Source organism: Neurospora tetraspora, assembly GCF_033439725.1.
Source record: "Neurospora tetraspora strain CBS 560.94 chromosome Unknown B0H65scaffold_9, whole genome shotgun sequence".
NCBI lineage: Eukaryota > Fungi > Ascomycota > Sordariomycetes > Sordariales > Sordariaceae > Neurospora > Neurospora tetraspora.
Window position 1 is genome coordinate 151,367 of NW_026944391.1, and position 18,908 is coordinate 170,274.

At 52.9% G+C, this 18,908-nt stretch overlaps 5 protein-coding genes across 5 annotated transcripts; 3 read left to right on the plus strand and 2 right to left on the minus strand.

The window, feature by feature from the left end:
- Positions 1-129: 129 nt before the first annotated feature.
- B0H65DRAFT_330143 (putative STT4 protein) lies at positions 130-6,708 on the minus strand. The gene is made up of 6 exons (XM_062823503.1): positions 6,395-6,708; positions 4,733-6,331; positions 2,336-4,678; positions 2,074-2,280; positions 1,713-2,000; positions 130-1,653 (listed from the first exon to the last, which is right to left on the minus strand). The coding sequence occupies exons 1-6, from the start codon at positions 6,575-6,577 to the stop codon at positions 457-459; spliced, it is 5,817 nt and encodes a 1,938-aa protein (XP_062676904.1). The 5' UTR covers positions 6,578-6,708; the 3' UTR covers positions 130-456.
- Positions 6,709-7,447: 739 nt separating this feature from the next.
- On the plus strand, positions 7,448-8,755 carry B0H65DRAFT_533735 (proteasome component C5; the record flags this gene model as incomplete). Its single annotated transcript, XM_062828986.1, has 2 exons — positions 7,448-7,984; positions 8,068-8,755. The coding sequence occupies exons 1-2, from the start codon at positions 7,875-7,877 to the stop codon at positions 8,753-8,755; spliced, it is 798 nt and encodes a 265-aa protein (XP_062676905.1). The 5' UTR covers positions 7,448-7,874.
- A 4,082-nt stretch (positions 8,756-12,837) lies between these two features.
- Positions 12,838-15,707, plus strand: B0H65DRAFT_330297 (YT521-B-like domain-containing protein). Its single transcript, XM_062823504.1, has 4 exons — positions 12,838-13,870; positions 13,930-13,989; positions 14,097-14,656; positions 14,747-15,707. Exons 1-4 carry the CDS (start codon positions 13,081-13,083, stop codon positions 15,449-15,451), a joined length of 2,115 nt encoding a protein of 704 aa, XP_062676906.1. The 5' UTR covers positions 12,838-13,080; the 3' UTR covers positions 15,452-15,707.
- Positions 15,708-16,540: 833 nt separating this feature from the next.
- On the plus strand, positions 16,541-17,720 carry B0H65DRAFT_479673 (heat shock protein 30). The gene has a single exon (XM_062827541.1). It carries the CDS (start codon positions 16,688-16,690, stop codon positions 17,372-17,374), a length of 687 nt encoding a protein of 228 aa, XP_062676907.1. The 5' UTR covers positions 16,541-16,687; the 3' UTR covers positions 17,375-17,720.
- On the minus strand, positions 17,721-18,707 carry B0H65DRAFT_479676 (uncharacterized protein). The gene is made up of 3 exons (XM_062827542.1): positions 18,278-18,707; positions 18,041-18,154; positions 17,721-17,984 (listed from the first exon to the last, which is right to left on the minus strand). The coding sequence occupies exons 1-3, from the start codon at positions 18,387-18,389 to the stop codon at positions 17,962-17,964; spliced, it is 249 nt and encodes an 82-aa protein (XP_062676908.1). The 5' UTR covers positions 18,390-18,707; the 3' UTR covers positions 17,721-17,961.
- Positions 18,708-18,908: the final 201 nt, after the last annotated feature.

Sequence of the window (18,908 nt, forward strand, 5' to 3'; positions counted from 1 at the left end):
TTGCAAGAACCGCAACCGCAGGTTATGGGCTGCCAGAAATCACATATGTGAGTTTGGCAGACTTAGCTCTGCGCAAGGACGGACTTACGCCTTTAGCAGGCGATAATCGGCTGCTTCGCATGCTGCCTGATGGGTGGCTGAATGATCAGGCGGCAAGGCCAGTCGAAAGAGAGGAAATCACCAACTTTGCTTGCCTTCCAAGGTGATGACCACACATCGGGCACAATGATGTTCAAGAATCAACACAATCACGGTTCAATTCTGGTGGGCAAAATTGCATCGGTCCTCAGCCAAGTCGAGACCAAACTGTGACCGAAGCCAGGTGATGACGAAAGAATGAATAATTGTATATTACGGAACTGTCGTACGGGTACTTTAGAACTAGACGTGCATTATATAGAAATTGCATTAGATAGCTTGAAAAGAATACCCCAATCAATACCAAACCCCAAAACCTTAGTACGGGATACCGTTTGTCAAAAGCTGGAACTGGTCGTACAATCCCGTCGAATAGCTCGCGTAACTCTTCTTGATGAGATCCTTCATGAAGTCGGCCGCCTCGCGCTCGCTCTTGTCCAGCACAAACCGCTCCTTGAAGTGCTTCACGCTCTCTGGCTTGAAGCATGGCAATCCGCTGTCCATCATCAACAGCACAATCTGTGACAGTTTCTCCGTGTATTGCCGGGAAGCAAGGAAGGCTTTAATACACAGCTCCTCAAACCACTTGAAGGATTGGTGATCCGGACTGCCGCCCATGACAGCAAGCATCTCGGATGTCAGCTTGAACGGGGCACGCTCAAACTTGATACCGCCGGGGGCAATATCGAAACAGAAACCGAAATCAATGTGAAGAATGTGGCCGGCATCGTCAATCATGATGTTACCGTTATGCCGATCCTTGAACTGCAGGAGGAATGAAATGACCGAGTATGCCGCCATACTCTTGACAAAGTTGTTTCGGGCTTGCTGGAAGCGGAGTGAATCCTCGTTGCCATACTTGGAGACGAAGTAGTCATAAAGCCCGTTGACGGCTTCTCGGCCCAGCATGTCTCGAGATATGGAGTTGGGAAGGACATCGATGACGCCGCAGCCGGGGGCTGTGGCCGTTACGCGGTAAGGGAAGACGAAGACATCAAGACCAACTGTCTGGAAGATTCCTCTGAAGGCGGCGATCATCTGAAGGGCCAACACGTCTTGTCGACAGTCGTCACCGACCTTGAAGATGGCCGATTGCCACACCTCAATGGTGTTGGCCTTTGCCGCATCATCGTTGCCCGCTTCTGATTCTTCGATCATGTCCTCAGTCTCTTCCGCCCCTCCCAAGGACTTTTGAATACGGAAAGTTGCCATGAAGGGAGCCTTTGCGTGACTCTGCAAAGGCTTGCCTGACTTTCGATCAATGCCGATGACCACGCCATCCGGGTTGCTGGGCAGGTAGACGCCAACCTCAACCTTGATGTTGCGCAATTCCTCCTCGATCTTCTGCTTCTTCTCTGGCTTGGACTTCTTGATAAAAGGCTTAAGCTTGCCCGAAATGCTTGTCACCTCATCGAAGAAGGCAAATTCGCGTTCGTAGAATTCACGATCGACGGTAGAGAAACTGTCTATCATGTGGCCCATGACTTTGTCGAGGGTTGGTTTGATTGCATCCGGCTATATCGTATTAGTACACCAATTTCTTTGCCGACTTAATCCAAAATAAGATAACTTACGATTGTAGCGTCTTCGTCTTTATAGGCGTTTGCCTTCATGTTCCAGATGATTTGATGCGCGAAGAGTTGGGAGAACTGGGCCGTCTCGAGGATATAGCGCTCAACGTAACCTAGAGCATCATAACGAAGGGTTTGTACGATCTGCGGGACATAGAAGAATGTCACGTCAACAGAGTGACTTTCCAGTGCCCTCATGGCGTACTGGATCAGATAAGGATGATTCCGGTATGCGGGCAGGAAGAACGTTATCGACGTTATAGGGTTAACCGGGGCCCAGAAGAGAAGGTACTAAGGTGTAGAAGTTAGCAACGAGTATAAAAACACAGTCTTAGTGTCATTGGCAGCCAACGGGTGTACATACCTTGAGTTGGAAGCTAACATCTTCGGGCAATGAGCCGTCAACAAGTGTCGCCACCGCTTCGGGCTCTTTGATCGCCTTGGCAGGGAAATTCAGGAGAAGCCATCGGACTTCTTGCTTGACTCGCGGATAAGGGAATCTGCTAGCGAGATGCACAGCCAACGAAGGAGATTCGAGCCACGCAATCCGAATAAGGGGGAAGATGGCGGCCTATGCAGCGGTCAGTTATTCCAGTTCTCTTACGGCTGAAATCCACGATACGTACCTCTACAAGATTCTTATTCGTATTTGTTTGAGGGACCAGATGATGTGGCGTCTTGAGCGGCTCACCCAGCGGTTGCACCCAAACAGTCAGTCGTGACTGCTCATTTTCCAGAAGCAACTGCAACAGTCTTTCCTTGGGAGCCAAAGACTTTTTGCCCACGGTCTGTGCTCCAACTGTTGCCGTCGTCTTCAAAGCCACGAGAACGTCTGATATCAGGGTGATTTCTGTCTTCAGCTGCAGTACATTGCTACCGAACGACCAGCATGGGGGCGCGCTAAACCAGCTAAGGCCTGCAGAAAGGACCAGGTCCTTCAGCCTCCACTGTGCCGTGGTTCCCATGGTCGTGCTCGTGGCGAGAACTCGCAATCCAAACAGTACAGTCTGGAACCGAATCTCTCTGGCCATCGGGTGAGGATGAGAGAGCTTCATCGCAGTCAGAGTCACTTCCAGGAGACGGAGGAAGACCTGCTGGGTATCTGGATTTCCAAGCCGCGTAGCGTTGTAATGACTTGCAAAGAACTGCAGAAGTCGGGTGTGAGGTGCAAGAACGTTATGCACCAGTTGCTTACGCTTTGCAACGGATGCCGCGTCGCTGGGAGCAAACTCTTCCTTCAAAAAGAACGGATCGGGGTTGCAAATGGTGGGACTGAAAAGACCGAGTCGCTTTTGGATACTGAATTCCCACTGCTGGGCTATTTCGGCAAGGATTCGGGGTTCCATCCGCGGGTTCTCGTTGATCACGCCTAGCCAGAGAGACACTCCCAGTTTGATAGACTGCTTCGTGAAGATTCCGAACGGGATGCTGACCAAATAATGAACGATGGAGCATTCATCATTCGTACTCCGACAGAGCAAAGCAGCAGCGCGGCGTAGGATGTCTCTAACATCTGTAAGCGGAGTGGCTTTGCGACTGAGAACGCGCTTCTCAATTTGAGCAAGAGCGGTTATGGCGTCGGCGCTGTCGCTGGTCACTGATGGGAGAGAAGAAGTTGCCTTGTCAGGGCGCATGAAACCCTGCCATTCCAAGCTGCGGTCTGGAAGTGCCTCCGAGTATCGATATTCCTGGCGCTTGGTATACTGCGCCATGAAATCAGATGCAGTGTTGATGCGGTAATCCCCCAGCATATTAAGTAAAGACAACCTCTGGTCTGTCGAAGGGATTGCTGAGCCAATGTCAACGGCAAAAGATCGGCCAAGTGACATGTGACCATAAGAAGCGTCATCATCAAATTCAGAAAGATAGGTTTGCAAGAGGCCTTTGACATCGGCAGGGGCTGTGTTAACAGCGCCAGTGAGCCACTCTTTTGCCTTCCGATGTAGCCTTTCGAGTGTGAGGTGCCTGAACTGGTAGTCATGAGAGAGTTCGACGGTAACATTGCCCCTGGACGACTTGAAAATAGTTCTTGGTTCATACCGATCTGTCTCGGCCTCAAGACAGCTTGTCCACATGAGGGAAAGAAGCTCAAGAAGCGCGAACAGAGATGACCTCTGGCAAAGTGCCGACGGGATATCCCTGATGATGCGGTCTGCACAGCCAAAAGCTGCCTGCTGGACTCGGTCTATGCGGTGACAGCAGGCGCAGAAGATTCTCGCAAGCTGGCCAGCCGCATACTGGGCCGAGAATGTCGGGTTGGAGCCACCGAGAGCCCTCTTCAGGTATCGGGTCATCACGGCGTCCATGATTCCGTCCATCGTACGACTGACTTCTCCGCGGCGCATGCTCGGTTCATTGAAGTATGAAAGAGCCTTGGTGCAGTCACCCGCATCCGCTCGCAAGCTCTCGACGAGATAAGCGGCATTAAGGAATATCACCTTGCGATAACTGAGCGCCTTAATCTCACCTGCCCGGGACGGTATCAGCTCCGAGAGATATTTCTTCTGCAATGACTCCCGATCAGAGCTCTCGCCTCTGCGTAAGATAGGGTTGAGCTCAATATCACTTTCGTCTTGTTCGCCGCGGCTGTCCAGGACCAGGGGTGGCGAGTAGATAGCCATGACACGAAGCTCGTCCGAATAGCGTTTGCCACGGTCTGTCGAGGGCGTAAAGCCATGGACGACTATGTTGAACCACGAGTCACGAAGCATAGAATAGGTATCATCATCTGCTTCACCCCCGAAGCCAATGTCGTTGGCATTGGTAGACATGAACAAGGCAAGAGGTTGGAGCAGTTGTGCGATCTCACGAGCGGCAAGCTCCATGTCGGACTCCTTGGCGCTTTGAGACGGAAGACCGTGGGCATCCCCCTTGGAGATGATACCATCCAATAAGTGCTCCAGGTAGATGCTGTAGAGGGGAGAGTCGCGATTGATGTTGCAAGCAAGGTAGTTGCGAGCTCGCATAATCTATCATAATAGTTAGCATATGTGCGTGTGACGTAAAGAGCGGCCTTGACTTACGGCAAGCGAAATTCCCTCCCTGTTTTCCACCACCGCATTGTGGGCGAGAGCGGCGTAGTGCTTGAGCAGGTTGCGGAATTCGGACTGGCTGCCGCTAATAGCTAGAGTGGCAGCACCGGTAATGATACGGGCATCAAGAGGACTGCTTAACCTGACGATCTTCTGGGCGAGCATGGATTGAGCAAGGCCGGTGATCTTGACATCCTTACAAATACCGGCAATTTCGCAAATGGCCTGAACAACATTGCCCTGAACGGCAGAGGATTCTTCCTCGCCTGACAGCTGAAGAGAGATTGCACTGCCCGCCGATTGCTTGTTCCCGTATACTTCGAGAGTGTCGTTTCTAGTCTCACCGCCAATTCCGTTGGCCGTAGACCGCTCACCACCAGGGCTCAGAACATTCCCAAGGGTGTATAAAGTCGTAATGACGGCATCCTTTGAGAGCATTTGCAAAACGAAAGCGAGGCACTTGGAAGCCACCGTCACTGTCTGGCTCCTGTATCCGCCCTGGACAATAAAGCGTGGCAGTAGGCGGCTGACGTTGGCGGCATAGCTGGGGATGATCCTGCACAGCAGTGCCATTGACTTGAGCACTATGGAAGCCAGATCCTCGTCCACCATGCTCGAGGAATCGCCAAGGGTATCTTCAAGCCAGGGCATGAGGACATCGCCGTCGGCCACCTCTTCGTTCAGGGTAGCCGCGTTGAGATAACTGATTAAAGCGGCCCCCTTGACAGCAAAGGCGAGTCTCTGCTTGGCGGGCGAAAGGCTGTCAAAATCGGCACTTGATTCCAGATCATTCATCTGGTCCATGGCAACCGTGGCGTATATTTCCACGGAGCGGGAGTCGGCATCTCCACTTTTATCAGACAACGGTTGACGCAACCCATCACCCGACATGAGGATGTCCAGTACGTGAGTAGACCGTAGCGCCTCGGGCTCTGCAACCAAGAGAGAGGTGGCGGCAACAAGCAATCTCATAAAGCTGCGTTGCAGCAGCAAGGCCCCCAACGGCCGGCCAACCTCGTCGTAATGGCGTAGCCACCGCCTCCATTCTTTGGCATAACGGTCGTGGGAATGCGAGTTGCGAATGATGGAAAAGGCAGTCTCTACCGCCACCAGAAAGGGCGGGGACAGTAGATCACGCAACCGTTCGATCAGGCTCAAGCGGCCCCCAGACTTCCAGAAATCAGCCTGCGCACAAGCAGCGTCCAAAAAGCCCAACAGAGCAACGGTAATGGTAGCGGTCCGGATGGCATCGTCAAGTGCGGCCGGGCCCTCGTAGTTTGCCTCGGTAAGGATCTGGGTTGCATGGGCACAGGCGTTGAGGAAGGCCCAAATACTGTCAGAGACCTCTTGTTGGACGTGAGTTGCGTGCCTTATACCAAGAGCTAGCAAAGCAGCGGTGACGTGATAGCTGAGGGATTCGGTGGGAGAGGGCTCAACTTCTCGGGAAAAGGGCGAGAGAGCGAAGGCTTGAGAGTGCGAATCCATAAGATAAGGCACCAAGTGTCTAGTGAGCTTCTGTGCGCTCTGGGCAGTCGTCAAGCTGGGCGCGGCCTTGCAGAGAGCGAGAAGAACTTCGTATTCCTTGATAGTCTAGACACCAAGTCAGCGAGCTGTTCCAGAAAGTTGGGGGACAGAATGGCGTTGCCGTTGTACCATGGGGATGCGCCAAACATCGGGCCCAGCAGGGGGCACCGAAGACGGAGATGATGGTCCATCTTGCTTGACCGAGACTCTGCATAGCTTGTCAAGGTCAGACTGGTCGAAGGAAGCGGCCGGGTTCGAGGCCGACAAGGCAGCGATTTGTTGCAGAGCCTTGCTCCGAATATTGCGGGCCATGGCGAGCAGCGGAGCCGGGACCGGGAAACAAAGAAGAGAGCGGTGGTCGCTCAGACCGACACGGGCCGGATGGTTGAAGTTGTCTGAAGAGCCGGATAGGGGCAGATATGGGTTAATTCGATTACAGTATTAGATCTCCGTGCCTCCAAGAAAGCACCGGAAGATAGACGGGTAGCCGCAGCAGGGCGCAAGTAAGAAATCTGCAATATCACATACACCTTAGCAGAAGTCAGAGCGCAAGCGTAGAGATGGTATGATATAGGTGATGATGGTGATGGTGGTGTAGAACCGCTATACTCTAGGGATGTCGTCATGAAGAGCCTACCTTGACCTTTCCCCAGTTCTCTTCCATGCAGCCAGAAATTGGAAGACGGACGATATAGACCCTTATTCTGTTCGGTTTCGCAAAAGGGTCACTGGAGATGACGGTGAAGATGGGAGGTTTATGCCAGAATCACATGGACCAGTCGTCGTTAAAGGGGACGATGGCGCGTTGACGTTGAGTTGCAACTGCCCAAACAGTACGAGTCGAGCCGGGATATCACACTCCAATTTAGGGGTACGGTACGTACTGTATTGTCAGAGGGCCGCATGGCAGCGGTGGATGGAGTCCAGGCTTCAGCGCCGTCAGGGGCAGCCAAGCCCCACTATATTTCCCTTACAACCTATTCCCTTGCTGGCACCGCGCAAGAGCGCCCCACCTTCCATCCTTCGTCCCGTTGTTGACTTGTTGGTCCAAGCAGGGTCAGAGCGGCCCTACGAGCGAATTTGTATTTACATTACAATGTATTTCCTGTTTGTCATAGCATGTGGAAGAATGAAAGCCTACCTCTAGCTGACAAAATGGCTTGTTTGCATCTTTCGGTTGCATTCAGCTTTAGGTATGGTTTGACATGCTTCATAAACATAACGAGCATGTCCCATCATCAAATGCAGACATAACTTAGCTCTAGATCCTTACATTACGTATCGTAAGCTTGTAACGAAACATACCGGCACCTGTTACTAGTCAGCTTTCCATAACCGTCAGTGCTGCTGTCCCCGCCATTAGCCATCAGGCGGCTGCACGTTGACGCGTGCAGCTATCAGAGGTCGGGGCTAGGCGGGAGCTTCAGGTGCTTGCCAGTTGCAACCTCCATCATCGACCATCACCATCACCACCCACCTCATCATCGCCAACGATACCCCGACAGACACCCGATCCTTCGCAAACAACGACGAGCTTCTCCGACCTCATATCTTCTGAAATCCATCAACCAACAGCATCCCGCAACTGTGACCACGGAGTAATTCCATCATGGCTGCCATGTTCAGTCAGAACCCCCTCATGAACGGGCCCAACTATTCCTTCAACGATGCGCCGAGGACAGCAGCTCCCGAGGGAGCGCGGCAGCATCGTTTTGATCCGTAAGTGTGCACTGCTACCTGTTGTTGCGTCCTGGTCCTTGCTAGTGTGCATCGCGCAGCTGACAGTTGACTTTGCCTTCCAGATACACGGACAACGGCGGCTCGACGCTTGCCATCGCTGGCGCCGACTTCACCATCATGGCCGGTGACACCCGCCTGACATCGGGCTACAGCATTAACTCGCGATACCACCCCAAGCTGTTTAAGATCGGAGGCACCACAGCAGACCAGAAAGACGCCACCATCGTCTTGTCCGTCGTTGGCTTTATGGCGGACGGAGAGGCCTTGAAAGAACGTCTCGACGCTATTTGCAAGATGTACCGCTACCGCCACGGCAAGCCCATGAGCGTCAAGGCATGCGCCCAGCGTCTGTCGACCATTCTATACCAGAAGCGTTTCTTCCCCTACTATGTCTATGCCATTCTCGGTGGTCTGGATGAGGAGGGCAAGGGCGCCGTCTATTCGTACGATCCCGTTGGAAGTTACGAGAGGGAGCAGTGCCGGGCTGGTGGCGCGGCGGCCAGCTTGATCATGCCGTTCTTGGACAGCCAGGTCAACTTCAAGAACCAGTATGAGCCTGGCAGCGGTGTTGGTCATGCGCTCCAGGAGCGCGAGCGCAAGCCGCTAACACGATTCGAGGGCGAGATTTTGGCGAAGGATGCTTTTGACGGAGCTGTTGAGCGCCACATCGAGGTCGGTGACGGCCTGCAGATGATGGTCATCACCAAGGACGGAATCGAGGAAGTCTTGCTCCCATTGAAGCAGGACTAAGACAATTTAGACCGGTCGCCAGGCTGGTGCATTTACTTTTGGAGGCACCTCTACGTCCAGCATCTGACCCTGAATCAGTTTGGGCATTGGCACATCGCAACCGCTTTTTGGCCTCGAACATATCAAGCTCTCGAGCAAAGGAGCTGAAAGCGGCAACGGGTGAGGTTTCCCGGTCAGAGTGCTTGGCGGGAGCAAAGGGGATCGAATGGCGTAGACCAATCGGCATCGACAGATAATAGGGCTCAAGGCCCAAACCCAGGTGGAAGGAAGGCTACCTGCGCACATTATCTTCGCTCCTGCGTGCACGGTTTACCAGCGACCAGGTGGATGTTTCTGGCGTTGCAGGAGTAGACAAGCATTGCATTGGGCCCAGGTAGTTATGAGATTATGATATTCGTTTCTGTCCTTCCATGCGCTCTACTAAACGATTTGATGGTGTCACGTTCCCTGTCACGCTGTGTGCCTCGCTAGACAACCGGCCTACAGCTTATACGGGTCAAGTGTTCTCCTTTTCCTTCCCAAAATAAACCCAACGCTAAAGCCCATCGAGTGTTGTCGACGCCGTGGCCATCCTATCTTTGAGTGTCTGGCTCCATTATGGCCGGTCTGTGATTTGGTCAAAGACAGAACTGAAGAATGCTGAAACTAGGTAGGTTAAGCGTAGCTCGTCGTGAGCAAGAATAACTTAACCCTTTTAAAATATCATCTTAAGATCGTTATAGGCAAAAATATCATATGGCATGCCGTTTAAAAAGGTCATGATCCCAAACCTGAGCTTGGCGATTGGGTTGACCATGCCGCAACGTGATTGAACCAGAGCGATATCCAGTCGCGGCCGGCCCATCATCTCCTTTGTATAATGTTCCTTTCCCGACTTGGATGATCCCTCTCGACCTTCTTTTTTTGGCGTTTGCCTTCCTTATACACTACACTACACTACGGCCTGTCAAGAGCGCTTTATCTCGACCGGCTAAGGTTCTCTTGGCTTGTTTTGGCGCGGAACATCAAAACAAGCACGAAGGCAAGGCCTTCATTGCACAAGAACATAACCGTTGGTCAAGCCGACATGCAATACTACACAAAGATTCAAGGGGCGATCTATGACTGTCGCTAGACTTTCCCTGCTGCCTCAACGGCTTTGTCACCCCACGCAAAGCAACAATGTGTTGATTATCAACGATGTGATGGCGGCGAAGGAACTCGGGCGAGGTCCATCCTCACATATGATCGCTGGTGAATAGCCACATATGATCGCTGGTGAATAGCCACAGCTGATCCACTGAAAGTGATAAACGTGGCTGGGCAGCTCCAAGATCGACTCTCAGCTGAGCAGTTCGGTTGGTTCGTTGGTTGTCAACAAGTGGCTTGAAGTCCAAGTGGCGCAGTGCAATACGCACGCAGTAGTGTAGTGTACACTACGCCGCGGTGGCAAAGACGCCTCGGCCAACGTCGGGTGTTATTTTGGGCCTTTCGACGTCATCCAAAACGTTCTTCTGGGGACCCAATGACAATGTACAGAGCCCTGATTGAGGGGTTCCTGATACAGATGAACCACAGTTACGAGAGACGATACATGGCGTTTTGTGCAATTGCCATTGATTGATTCAATGTCGAGAGGGAAGAAAAGGTTTTGAGAAAATATTGAAATGTTAAGAGTGTCCTCTGCCCGCCCGTCCGGAAAAAAGTGTCCGGAGAGTCTTGATTCGCTTAAAGTTGAAGTGTTCCTTGAGGTACATATTTCTATAGTTCGATTTAGCAGGGGTCTCCTTTTACTATGCTGCTAAGCTGCGTACTGTACCGGCGGGCCGGCGGCATGGTAGAGTATGACACAATCCAAGCTCTTGCCCTGGATCTTTCCTGTAAATGCAGCCGGACCTTGGCCCGCTGTGGCTTGCCCCAACCGTCATTCTGGCTCGGAGCATTCCGTTCTCACGATGGGGTTTGGGAGACACAAAGGGTCGCGACAGACGTATCAGATCTGTCATCGGTACCCGCGAGTCTCGATGACGTCGGAGCCAGCCTTTGACACTCCAACCTCTTGACAGGTTCTCACCAGCTAAGTAGCCACCCTCGCTGGGCAGAATAAAACCGTGAAAGGGTGAGGATTCGAGAATTGCGTTGGAGGGGAACGAGTAGTGCACTTGCTTGACCTGTGACTTGATGCATTTACTATTACAAACCACAGTCACAGGCATAATCCAGTTTATATCCACGATCTTCCAAGTTGACTACATATCATGCACCCATGCCAAGTTCATCAAGAATTCGAATCCATGGTCAAAGCATGTGCAAGCTGCGGCTCTGTGCGACCATTGTCGTAAGTACCTACCTCTAGTTCAACCGGCTGCCGGGTAGTCCTCTTCTCTGAGCATGAATCCTGTCATGAACCCTGTGGTCTAGACCAAGACTGCACAACATGGAGATTGCCTGATTAGGAAACCTCACACCCAAGCGACTTACACCGGCAGAACTGGGAACTGACGATCAATAGATTCCGGACTTCACTACACCACACCACACTGGAGCAAAGTCGGAATGTCAAGCACTGAGAGTCGAGTGGCAAAAACGGTTTGCTCCGCCGTTGGTTCATCGCCAGGGCTCAAAGGACCCTGTCGATGCATGTCTAGTGTAGCATGCCACATTCCCGGTTTAGAGATTCCCATTGAGCTTAGAATCGGATTCTCAACCCCCATTGCCCCCAGGGCGGCGTCAAGGGTGTTTAACGCCCCAACCCATCTTGCCCTTGCCCACATGGCCTGTCCATCTCGCTCATCCTGTTCATCTTGCCTTCTTTTTATAATAGTTCCCACTCATCAAGCTCCATATCCTCGAACCCGGTGTGCCGAGTGAGGGTCTCATGTGTCCATGTCGGGCCCAGATCTTCATCAACATCTCCGTTGGACAAAGGGGCGCCTGTCATGTAACCCGTCTCACTGGTTACCATTCCACCTTTGCGAACACCCCGAGCCGCCAAGGTACCCTTCAATGTCTCCTCAGCCTCCCATAAACACCCCATACCCACTATCCTGAACATGATTTTCATACCTCCGCATCTGGCATGCTCTTCTACCGTCCTGTCGATGCATGTACACAAGCCCTGCATGCCGAACAATTGCGACATCCGAGACTTTGGCCACTTTCTGGTTGTGCAGATCTCTTGTTCCCTCCCAGTCTGGCCGTGTAAGGATGCCAGTCAGTCGGCATCGCCTGCCTACTCAAAGCTTGCTTATTGGTCCTTTCGGAGCTGGCCTAGCTCCGAGAAGGAGATGAACCGCCGAGGCACCATGTTTTGTAGGCAAATATGAGCACCAGCCACCAGGGGAGGAGTAAGAGTAAACCCTCCAACTGTAGTCTTGTGTCTCACGCCACTCTCTCCTTCGGCACTTCACCTGTTAATCGTCACGTTATAACACGTACTTGGACCCAGGAGCCTTGTCAAATTGTGGTACCTCGGGCAGAGAAGCTGCAAAAACGTCGTGAACTTCAAAGTGAAAGCCCCGTGTTTGGCTACCATCCCTATCGCCTCGTTGATATACCCTGCCTTCACTCCTCCCCCGCCCCATCCTCGCTGGTACACCTTTGCTTGTTATGGCCTAGCCCGCTACACGGACAACCGAAAAGTCCATCTGCTTCGGGGGCTTGTTGGCCTATACCTTCCGCCGTTCGAAAATACCGGCTTGGGCAGGAAGAACCCAGAGGGCAAGGTTCAGGACAGCTTGACACATGGGGAAGGCAAGACAACCAAGCTGCTAAGGACACCCCCTGCGAGCCCGGCTCATATTCCTGCCTCTGCATTGGGCACCTGCTTCCGACGATCCGCTCCGAGCATCGGTTTTGAAGTGCAAGGGCTCTGGAGCCCTCACAACCCACCCCCACAGCCCGTCGTGTTTCTTAAATTCTTTCCCCTACATCGATACAACATCCTGGACGTTGCTGGACCTAACAGCTCGGCATCTCCCCTGATTGGACTTGCCAAATCTCTCCCATCGTGGCGCATTTCGGGGAACCCTGAGCCTCCCGTGCACGGCAACGTCGTTTCGCACTTGGCTATTGTCAGAGTAACGACCGAACTACCCAAGTCGGCCCTGGCACTTCCATAGGTACCCCTCCACGCCACGACACGCTTCGGAGCTACCTACTTGCCCTGGGAGTTGTCTTGAGAGTTGGTTGACTCCCGTCCGTTCGAGAAGCTCTTAAGTATCGTTGAACACCACAGGTGGTTCTTTGGCCCGTGTTCTAGCTTCTTGGACTGACCAGGAGCTTGGTGTTTTGAAGAATCAAGAATCCAACTACACCCGATTCGTTGGGTATTCATTACCATCCTTATGGGTGATATACGAGATCAACCCACTCCCACAGAGTCCGCAGAGTCCGCAGAGTCCACGGAGTCTACGACACAAGACGCCGCAGCCGACTCGCCACTAGCTACCGCCAACCCAGATTTAGGTCAAACAACTTCCGAGAGCGCACTCATGTACCGTCCGGCGGGCGCTCAACAGCAGCAGCAACAGCAGCAGGAGTATCAACAACAGCAACAGCATTATAGCAACGGGCCGCATGTCTTCTCTGCACAGTTGGATATACCGTCACAACATGGACACGGTCGGGCAAGGCCGTTCAACATGGGGACCATGGCCAGTGCTCTTCCTCATGTGCCGTATAGACCGTCACCGTACAGTCCGGGCCCACAGCCAAGTTACAACTCCCTCGCTGGCCCATCTTCCCATATGGCTCACCAGATGACAATGTCCCATTACGGCAACCAAGGGAGCACATCTGGATGGATTGGAAACCAGCAGCAGTACTATGTGTCGCAGCATATAGGACAGTATTATGGCCAACCCATTTCGCCATCTCCGCAGGTCAGCCTACCTCAAAGAGCCGATTATGGTTACCCTTCCAGCAGTGTTATCGTTGGCCAGCAACCGCATCCGAATGCGCATTACTATTACCAACCGGGAGCTTCTCTTGCCGGACAGGCGCCGCAGGCTCATGGACAGACGATACCGGGACATTATGCGACACCAGGTACCCAGCTGGGTGTCACACGCTCGGTGCAACCGCAGTATGGAGCTCAAGTGGCTTCTACCGTTGGCTCCGTTGGGCAAGGCAATGGTAAGTTGATGGTGTTTGCTCGTGTATTCGTTGAGAGGTAAATTCTGATTGTGCAACAGCTTCACTGGACGGGCGCCATAATCTGGTACGCGGGCCACCGAGGAAGCCTAGGCAAAGTGGTAAGTTCCCCATGGCCACCTCTTGAAGCACTTGGCTCCGAAGTGGTTGAAAGCAATAGTTTTGTGGCAGGACGCAGTGGCTAACGTGGTCCATGCTATTTCTTTAGGACATGCGATTTGGATAGGGAATCTCCCTCCACAGACCGACTTGATGGAACTTGTCCATCACGTCGTCAAGGAGGCGCCGGGCCTCGAGTCCTTATTTCTTATATCAAAGAGTAACTGTGCCTTTGCCAACTTTCAAGACGAAGAAACATGCGCTGCGGCGCAACAGAAACTCCATGACTCCAAGTTTCAGTCGGTACGACTCGTGAGCCGGCTGAGGAAGAGCACGGTGGAGGGAGCCTCGGGTGTAACTGCACCCACCGGTCCGGCGGCATCTACACCTCCCGGAAGCTCGACACAGAATGTCGGTGGCTCTTGGGAAGGCGCGGGTGGTACAGTAGTGAACGGCAGCACGGAACCAGCAGCAGCGGTACCGACCAAGGGCTCAAATGCAGAGGAGATGAAGAGCAACGGCGCACCAGTGCCCAATGGCATGGCAGTACAGAAGGACCGGTACTTCGTCCTCAAAAGTCTGACAGTGGAGGACCTTGAGCTGAGTGTGCGGACCAAGGTGTGGGCCACACAATCGCACAACGAAGAAACGCTCAACAATGCTTTCAAGGTAAGAAGGTCCATCCAATGTTCGGTGTGAAGGTCCCGACCATAAGCTATGGGACTATGGCAGCTTGAGCGCAGCTGACACGGCGGGCAGAACGCAGATAATGTTTATCTGATTTTCTCGGCCAACAAATCCGGAGAATATTTTGGCTATGCGCGCATGACCTCGCCCATTGACGACGATCCGGCGGCTGCCATCGAGTTTGCGCCCAAGGCCCAGCCATCAAGCGAGGTTGACTTGCCCAAAGCAATCCCTACCGAGGCGACCGAGTTCGCGCCCAAGGGACGCATCATTGATGACTCGGCACGCGGCACCATTTTCTGGGAAGTGGTGAGAGAGGACGAAGGCGTGGGCCGGACCAGTCAAGAACAGGACGGCGTTGCCACAGACGACAGTTTGCAGGAAGCCTCAGAAGAAGACACGGGGAGTGTCAAGAGTACGGAGGGTGTCGGCGGGGAGCCCAAGGCCTGGGGAAAGCCGTTCAGGCTTGAATGGGTGTCGACAACACGGCTGCCGTTCTACCGGACCAGGGGTTTGCGGAATCCATGGAACTCGAACCGGGAGGTCAAAATTGCGCGGGACGGAACCGAGTTGCAACCGGCCGTGGGCAGGAAGCTAATCAGTCTGTTCAACCGGGCGCAGAGCCCGGGTTTGATGCCTGCTGTGGCCCGCCTCCATCCTTTCAACCCCATGGTGGCGACGACACTTCCTGGCGTATCCCCACTTCCAATGCCCGCGCCGGCCCCCATGATGGCAGGTTACCCTCCGCCGTTGCGCCCCCAAGTCTATCATCCTTAAGACACATCGAGTACGGCCCCCATCGCCGTCGGCCATGGGACGAATGAGGCAGGCTCGTGTGTATCTGGGATTCCGCTTGTTGCACCAAGTACACTAGACTTAGGTAGCTTCAACGGGCATATTGTTATTACTTGGTTCTACTTTGCTAGGTATGGGCAGTGATTGTATTGGTGGAGGTTGTCATCCGCATGCTTACAAGGAGGAAACGCTCGAGAGCCAGGGGCAAAGAGTTGCAAAGCATCGAAAATACGACCAACTCATCGTTAGTCTTCAGTTTCCGGTTTTAGGGTGGCCTGCACCCAATGCAGATACCCATTTCGAAACTGCAAGACGAACGAGAGATGGGGAAAATATCAAGTTTAATCGGAAGCCACACTACCTCTGTGACCGATTCAACATGAACTCAGTTGCCCAGCGCCAGCGCCAGCGCAGCATTTGATAGGAGAACTTTGGTGTGAGGAAGGTCTCATGTGTTGTGAGTGGAAGGACCAAGAGAGAGAGCAGGTACCTGGTCATGGTCGTGGTGGTACTCGATATGCAATTAACCCACTGGTTCGGGTTGCATATGTAGCCGAGTAGTCCACGGCTGGCAACAACAACGTATGCATGTTACCTAGGTCTGTAGCGGTTGTTTTGTAGTGTAATGTTCGAATGATTCTGAAAGATATGTATGTTACCTTGGCGTGCTTTCCAAAACCGAATTGCGGCCACTTATTGGTCCGTGCACATGCACGCAGTTGAGCAAAGCTGCCCCAGGTGCAGTGTGGAACTTTCTAGGCTGCTCCCGAAGGCGTGCGATTGGCGGCGCACATTCTCGCACGCGAGCTTGGGAATAGCCTCATTTGTCAAGCAGCTTGCTCGCCCAAGACGATCGTTATCCCATGGAAGCGCGACTTCCCCCAAGAGAACTCCAGTGAATTACCGTGGCCTTTCTAGAATGACCTGGTATTTGCGCCGAATGCTCCTTCCACCTTCTTCGTCCTTCGCGAAGGCAGGAGAATGAGAGCATCACAAGGTAAAATGTGAAGCAAACAATGCTCCCACTCAAGTATAAATCTGGGTGAGATGTCTCCCTTCTCGTCTTGTCGTTCTCTGTTCAGCAGATCAAGATCATCACGCAAGCAAAGCAATCACTCTCAACGCTCTCAACGCTCTTCAACACTCTCAACGCCATCTACTACACTCAGCAAACGCACAAAACCTCTTCACCACTCTTTCTACACACCTAAATCCAAAATGGCGCTCTTCCCTCGTGGTATCTACGGCTCCTACGGCTCTGACCCCAGCTTCACCAACCTCTTCCGCCTCCTCGATGACTTTGACACCTACAGTCGCGAGGTTCAAGGCAGCGCCCCGGAGACCGGCAGCCGTCGTCATACTCAGCCCGCCCGCACTTTCAGTCCCAAGTTCGATGTCCGCGAAACCGAGCAGACATACGAGCTGCACGGCGAGCTCCCCGGCATTGATCGTGACAACGTTCAGATCGAGTTCACCGACCCTCAGACCATTGTGATCAGGGGCCGTGTTGAGCGCAACTACACCGCCGGCACCCCTCCTGCACAGGTTGCTGGCGTCCTCACCGAACAGGGCGAGCCGCATAGCCCTGCTTCTCACCATGCTACCGTTGAAGACGACGTCGACGAGGACAAGCGCTCGGTTGCCACCACTGCTACCGGCGCCAACAACCAGAACAACCAGCAAGTCGCCCAACGCCCAAGCGCACCTCACACCGAGGAGAAGCCAAAGGCGCCTGCCGAAAAGTACTGGGTCTCTGAGCGCTCTATTGGCGAGTTCTCGCGGAGCTTCAGCTTCCCCGGTCGTGTCGACCAAAACGCAGTCAGTGCCTCTCTTAACAACGGCATCCTCACCATCACGGTTCCCAAGGCCAAGAAGCACGAAACCGTTCGCATCGCTATTAACTAAGCGCGATGGGCGGACTTTTTGTACTGCACACAGTTCGGAAGATTTCCCGGAAGGAGAGTCGGTGTGTTGCATGACGACGGAGCATTCCCTTCATTCAGCATGGCGCCCTGGTTTGGTTGATTTGGAGCACAGCCATGAACGAACACGGATGAGCATTGTTGTCATTGATTTCTGCTTGTTGGCATTGCAGCTGGGAATGATTGGTGGATGTTACTATTCGACACAGATTTGGAGGATGAGAAAGGCGCTTGGCGAGTTTGAGGATCATGAGCTTCGTTGGTAGTTATTCAGACAAGCAGTGTAATACAGAGGATCCTTAATAATGACTAAAGTTGCTTTCCCTAACACAACTGCGCCAGTGCATACTTGGTGATGTGATGACAAATGTGGCCCCAATGTTGAGCAGTCGTTTTGCATGTGAGACTGATCGGTTGATTTTGTTGACCTAAGCACGGAGGAACAGCTAAGAGTCTGAGCCAGCTGAATGTCAAGCACGTGTTCTCCCTGGTACCATACATCAATGTATGCTTGCTCACGTCCCATCACAGCTTCATCCCCTCACACAACTGCGCCCTCGAATGGCTGTCTTAATCCGCAGAGATATACATGACTATAGAAGAGTTAGACGATACTCTGCCAACGTAGGGGGGGGAAAGGGGAATGCACCGTTGTTGCCGCGGACAAACGCATCACCGTAGCTCCGCCTCTTCACACCGTTGATGTATTCCTCTGTCTTTTCCAGGGCAATGTTCATGTAACCGTCGACGGATTGCAGCTCACCTAGACCACCCAATGCCACAGCCCAGGCGTCCTGTTAGTTTCCGCATTTGTCTGCCGAGAGAGAAGAAGTTGGAAGACAACAGTGGTTTGACAGCAAGTGCCGAGGTGAAAGCTATCACTAACCCTTGTAGACAACGCCGGAATTCAGTTTGACAGTGACGGGGTTGCCGATGATTTCGCTCAGGAAACCCGAAGGGTCTTTGCCCTCACCCTGAGACGTGGCTCCGTTCTCCATGATTATCGATTGGTGTGATGGAACTCGGCTGGGAGAGGTGTCAGCAGGTGAAATATCAAGTGGTGGGACGACTTGGAGAGTGAGCGACGTCTCTAGACTCGGTGGGCTGGGTGGGGGACTGACTTTACTTGAGCGAGTGACTGAGTAGTAGTGAGAGCGACTGTACTCGTTGAGGCGGGAGAGTGAGATTAGTGAGTGGTGATGTCAAGAAGAGGAATGGTTGTTGTCGAGTGACTTGGGTACAAACCTAAAGGCAGGTTCACGGTTATGGGGGTTTGGTCGGTATTGATGTTAACTGCGTGAGGCCCCTACTCTGCAGGCGGCCTGCAGCGCAGGAAGCTTTGACATACGTAGGTACTAGGTACTGCCACCACAGTGACAGCGACATTCCACAAAACCTTCGCATAGTGCATACATGGCTTAGGAGAATAAACTAGTGATGGAAACAAACCATCACCATACTTCCCGCCCATCTGGTTGTTGTTATCATCTCACTTCCTGGCAATTGTTTCGCAATCG

Bases quoted from the DNA above. Each gene is read 5' to 3' on its own strand.
- B0H65DRAFT_330143 (XM_062823503.1), bottom strand. From the start codon at position 6,577: ATGGCCCGCAATATTCGGAGCAAGGCTCTGCAACAAATCGCTGCCTTG. The intron at 2,001-2,073 runs GTATGTACACCC...TCTACACCTTAG, and splicing joins ATGTTAGCTTCCAACTCAAG to TACCTTCTCTTCTGGGCCCC. The intron at 1,654-1,712 runs GTAAGTTATCTT...AATACGATATAG, and splicing joins AAGACGAAGACGCTACAATC to CCGGATGCAATCAAACCAAC.
- B0H65DRAFT_479676 (XM_062827542.1), bottom strand. From the start codon at position 18,389: ATGGAGAACGGAGCCACGTCTCAGGGTGAGGGCAAAGACCCTTCGGGT. The intron at 18,155-18,277 runs GTTAGTGATAGC...TGGGTGGTCTAG, and splicing joins TTCCGGCGTTGTCTACAAGG to GTGAGCTGCAATCCGTCGAC. The intron at 17,985-18,040 runs GTGCATTCCCCT...ACTCTTCTATAG, and splicing joins GTTTGTCCGCGGCAACAACG to TCATGTATATCTCTGCGGAT.
- B0H65DRAFT_330297 (XM_062823504.1), top strand. From the start codon at position 13,081: ATGGGTGATATACGAGATCAACCCACTCCCACAGAGTCCGCAGAGTCC. The intron at 13,990-14,096 runs GTAAGTTCCCCA...CTATTTCTTTAG, and splicing joins GAGGAAGCCTAGGCAAAGTG to GACATGCGATTTGGATAGGG. The intron at 14,657-14,746 runs GTAAGAAGGTCC...CACGGCGGGCAG, and splicing joins CGCTCAACAATGCTTTCAAG to AACGCAGATAATGTTTATCT.
- B0H65DRAFT_479673 (XM_062827541.1), top strand. From the start codon at position 16,688: ATGGCGCTCTTCCCTCGTGGTATCTACGGCTCCTACGGCTCTGACCCC.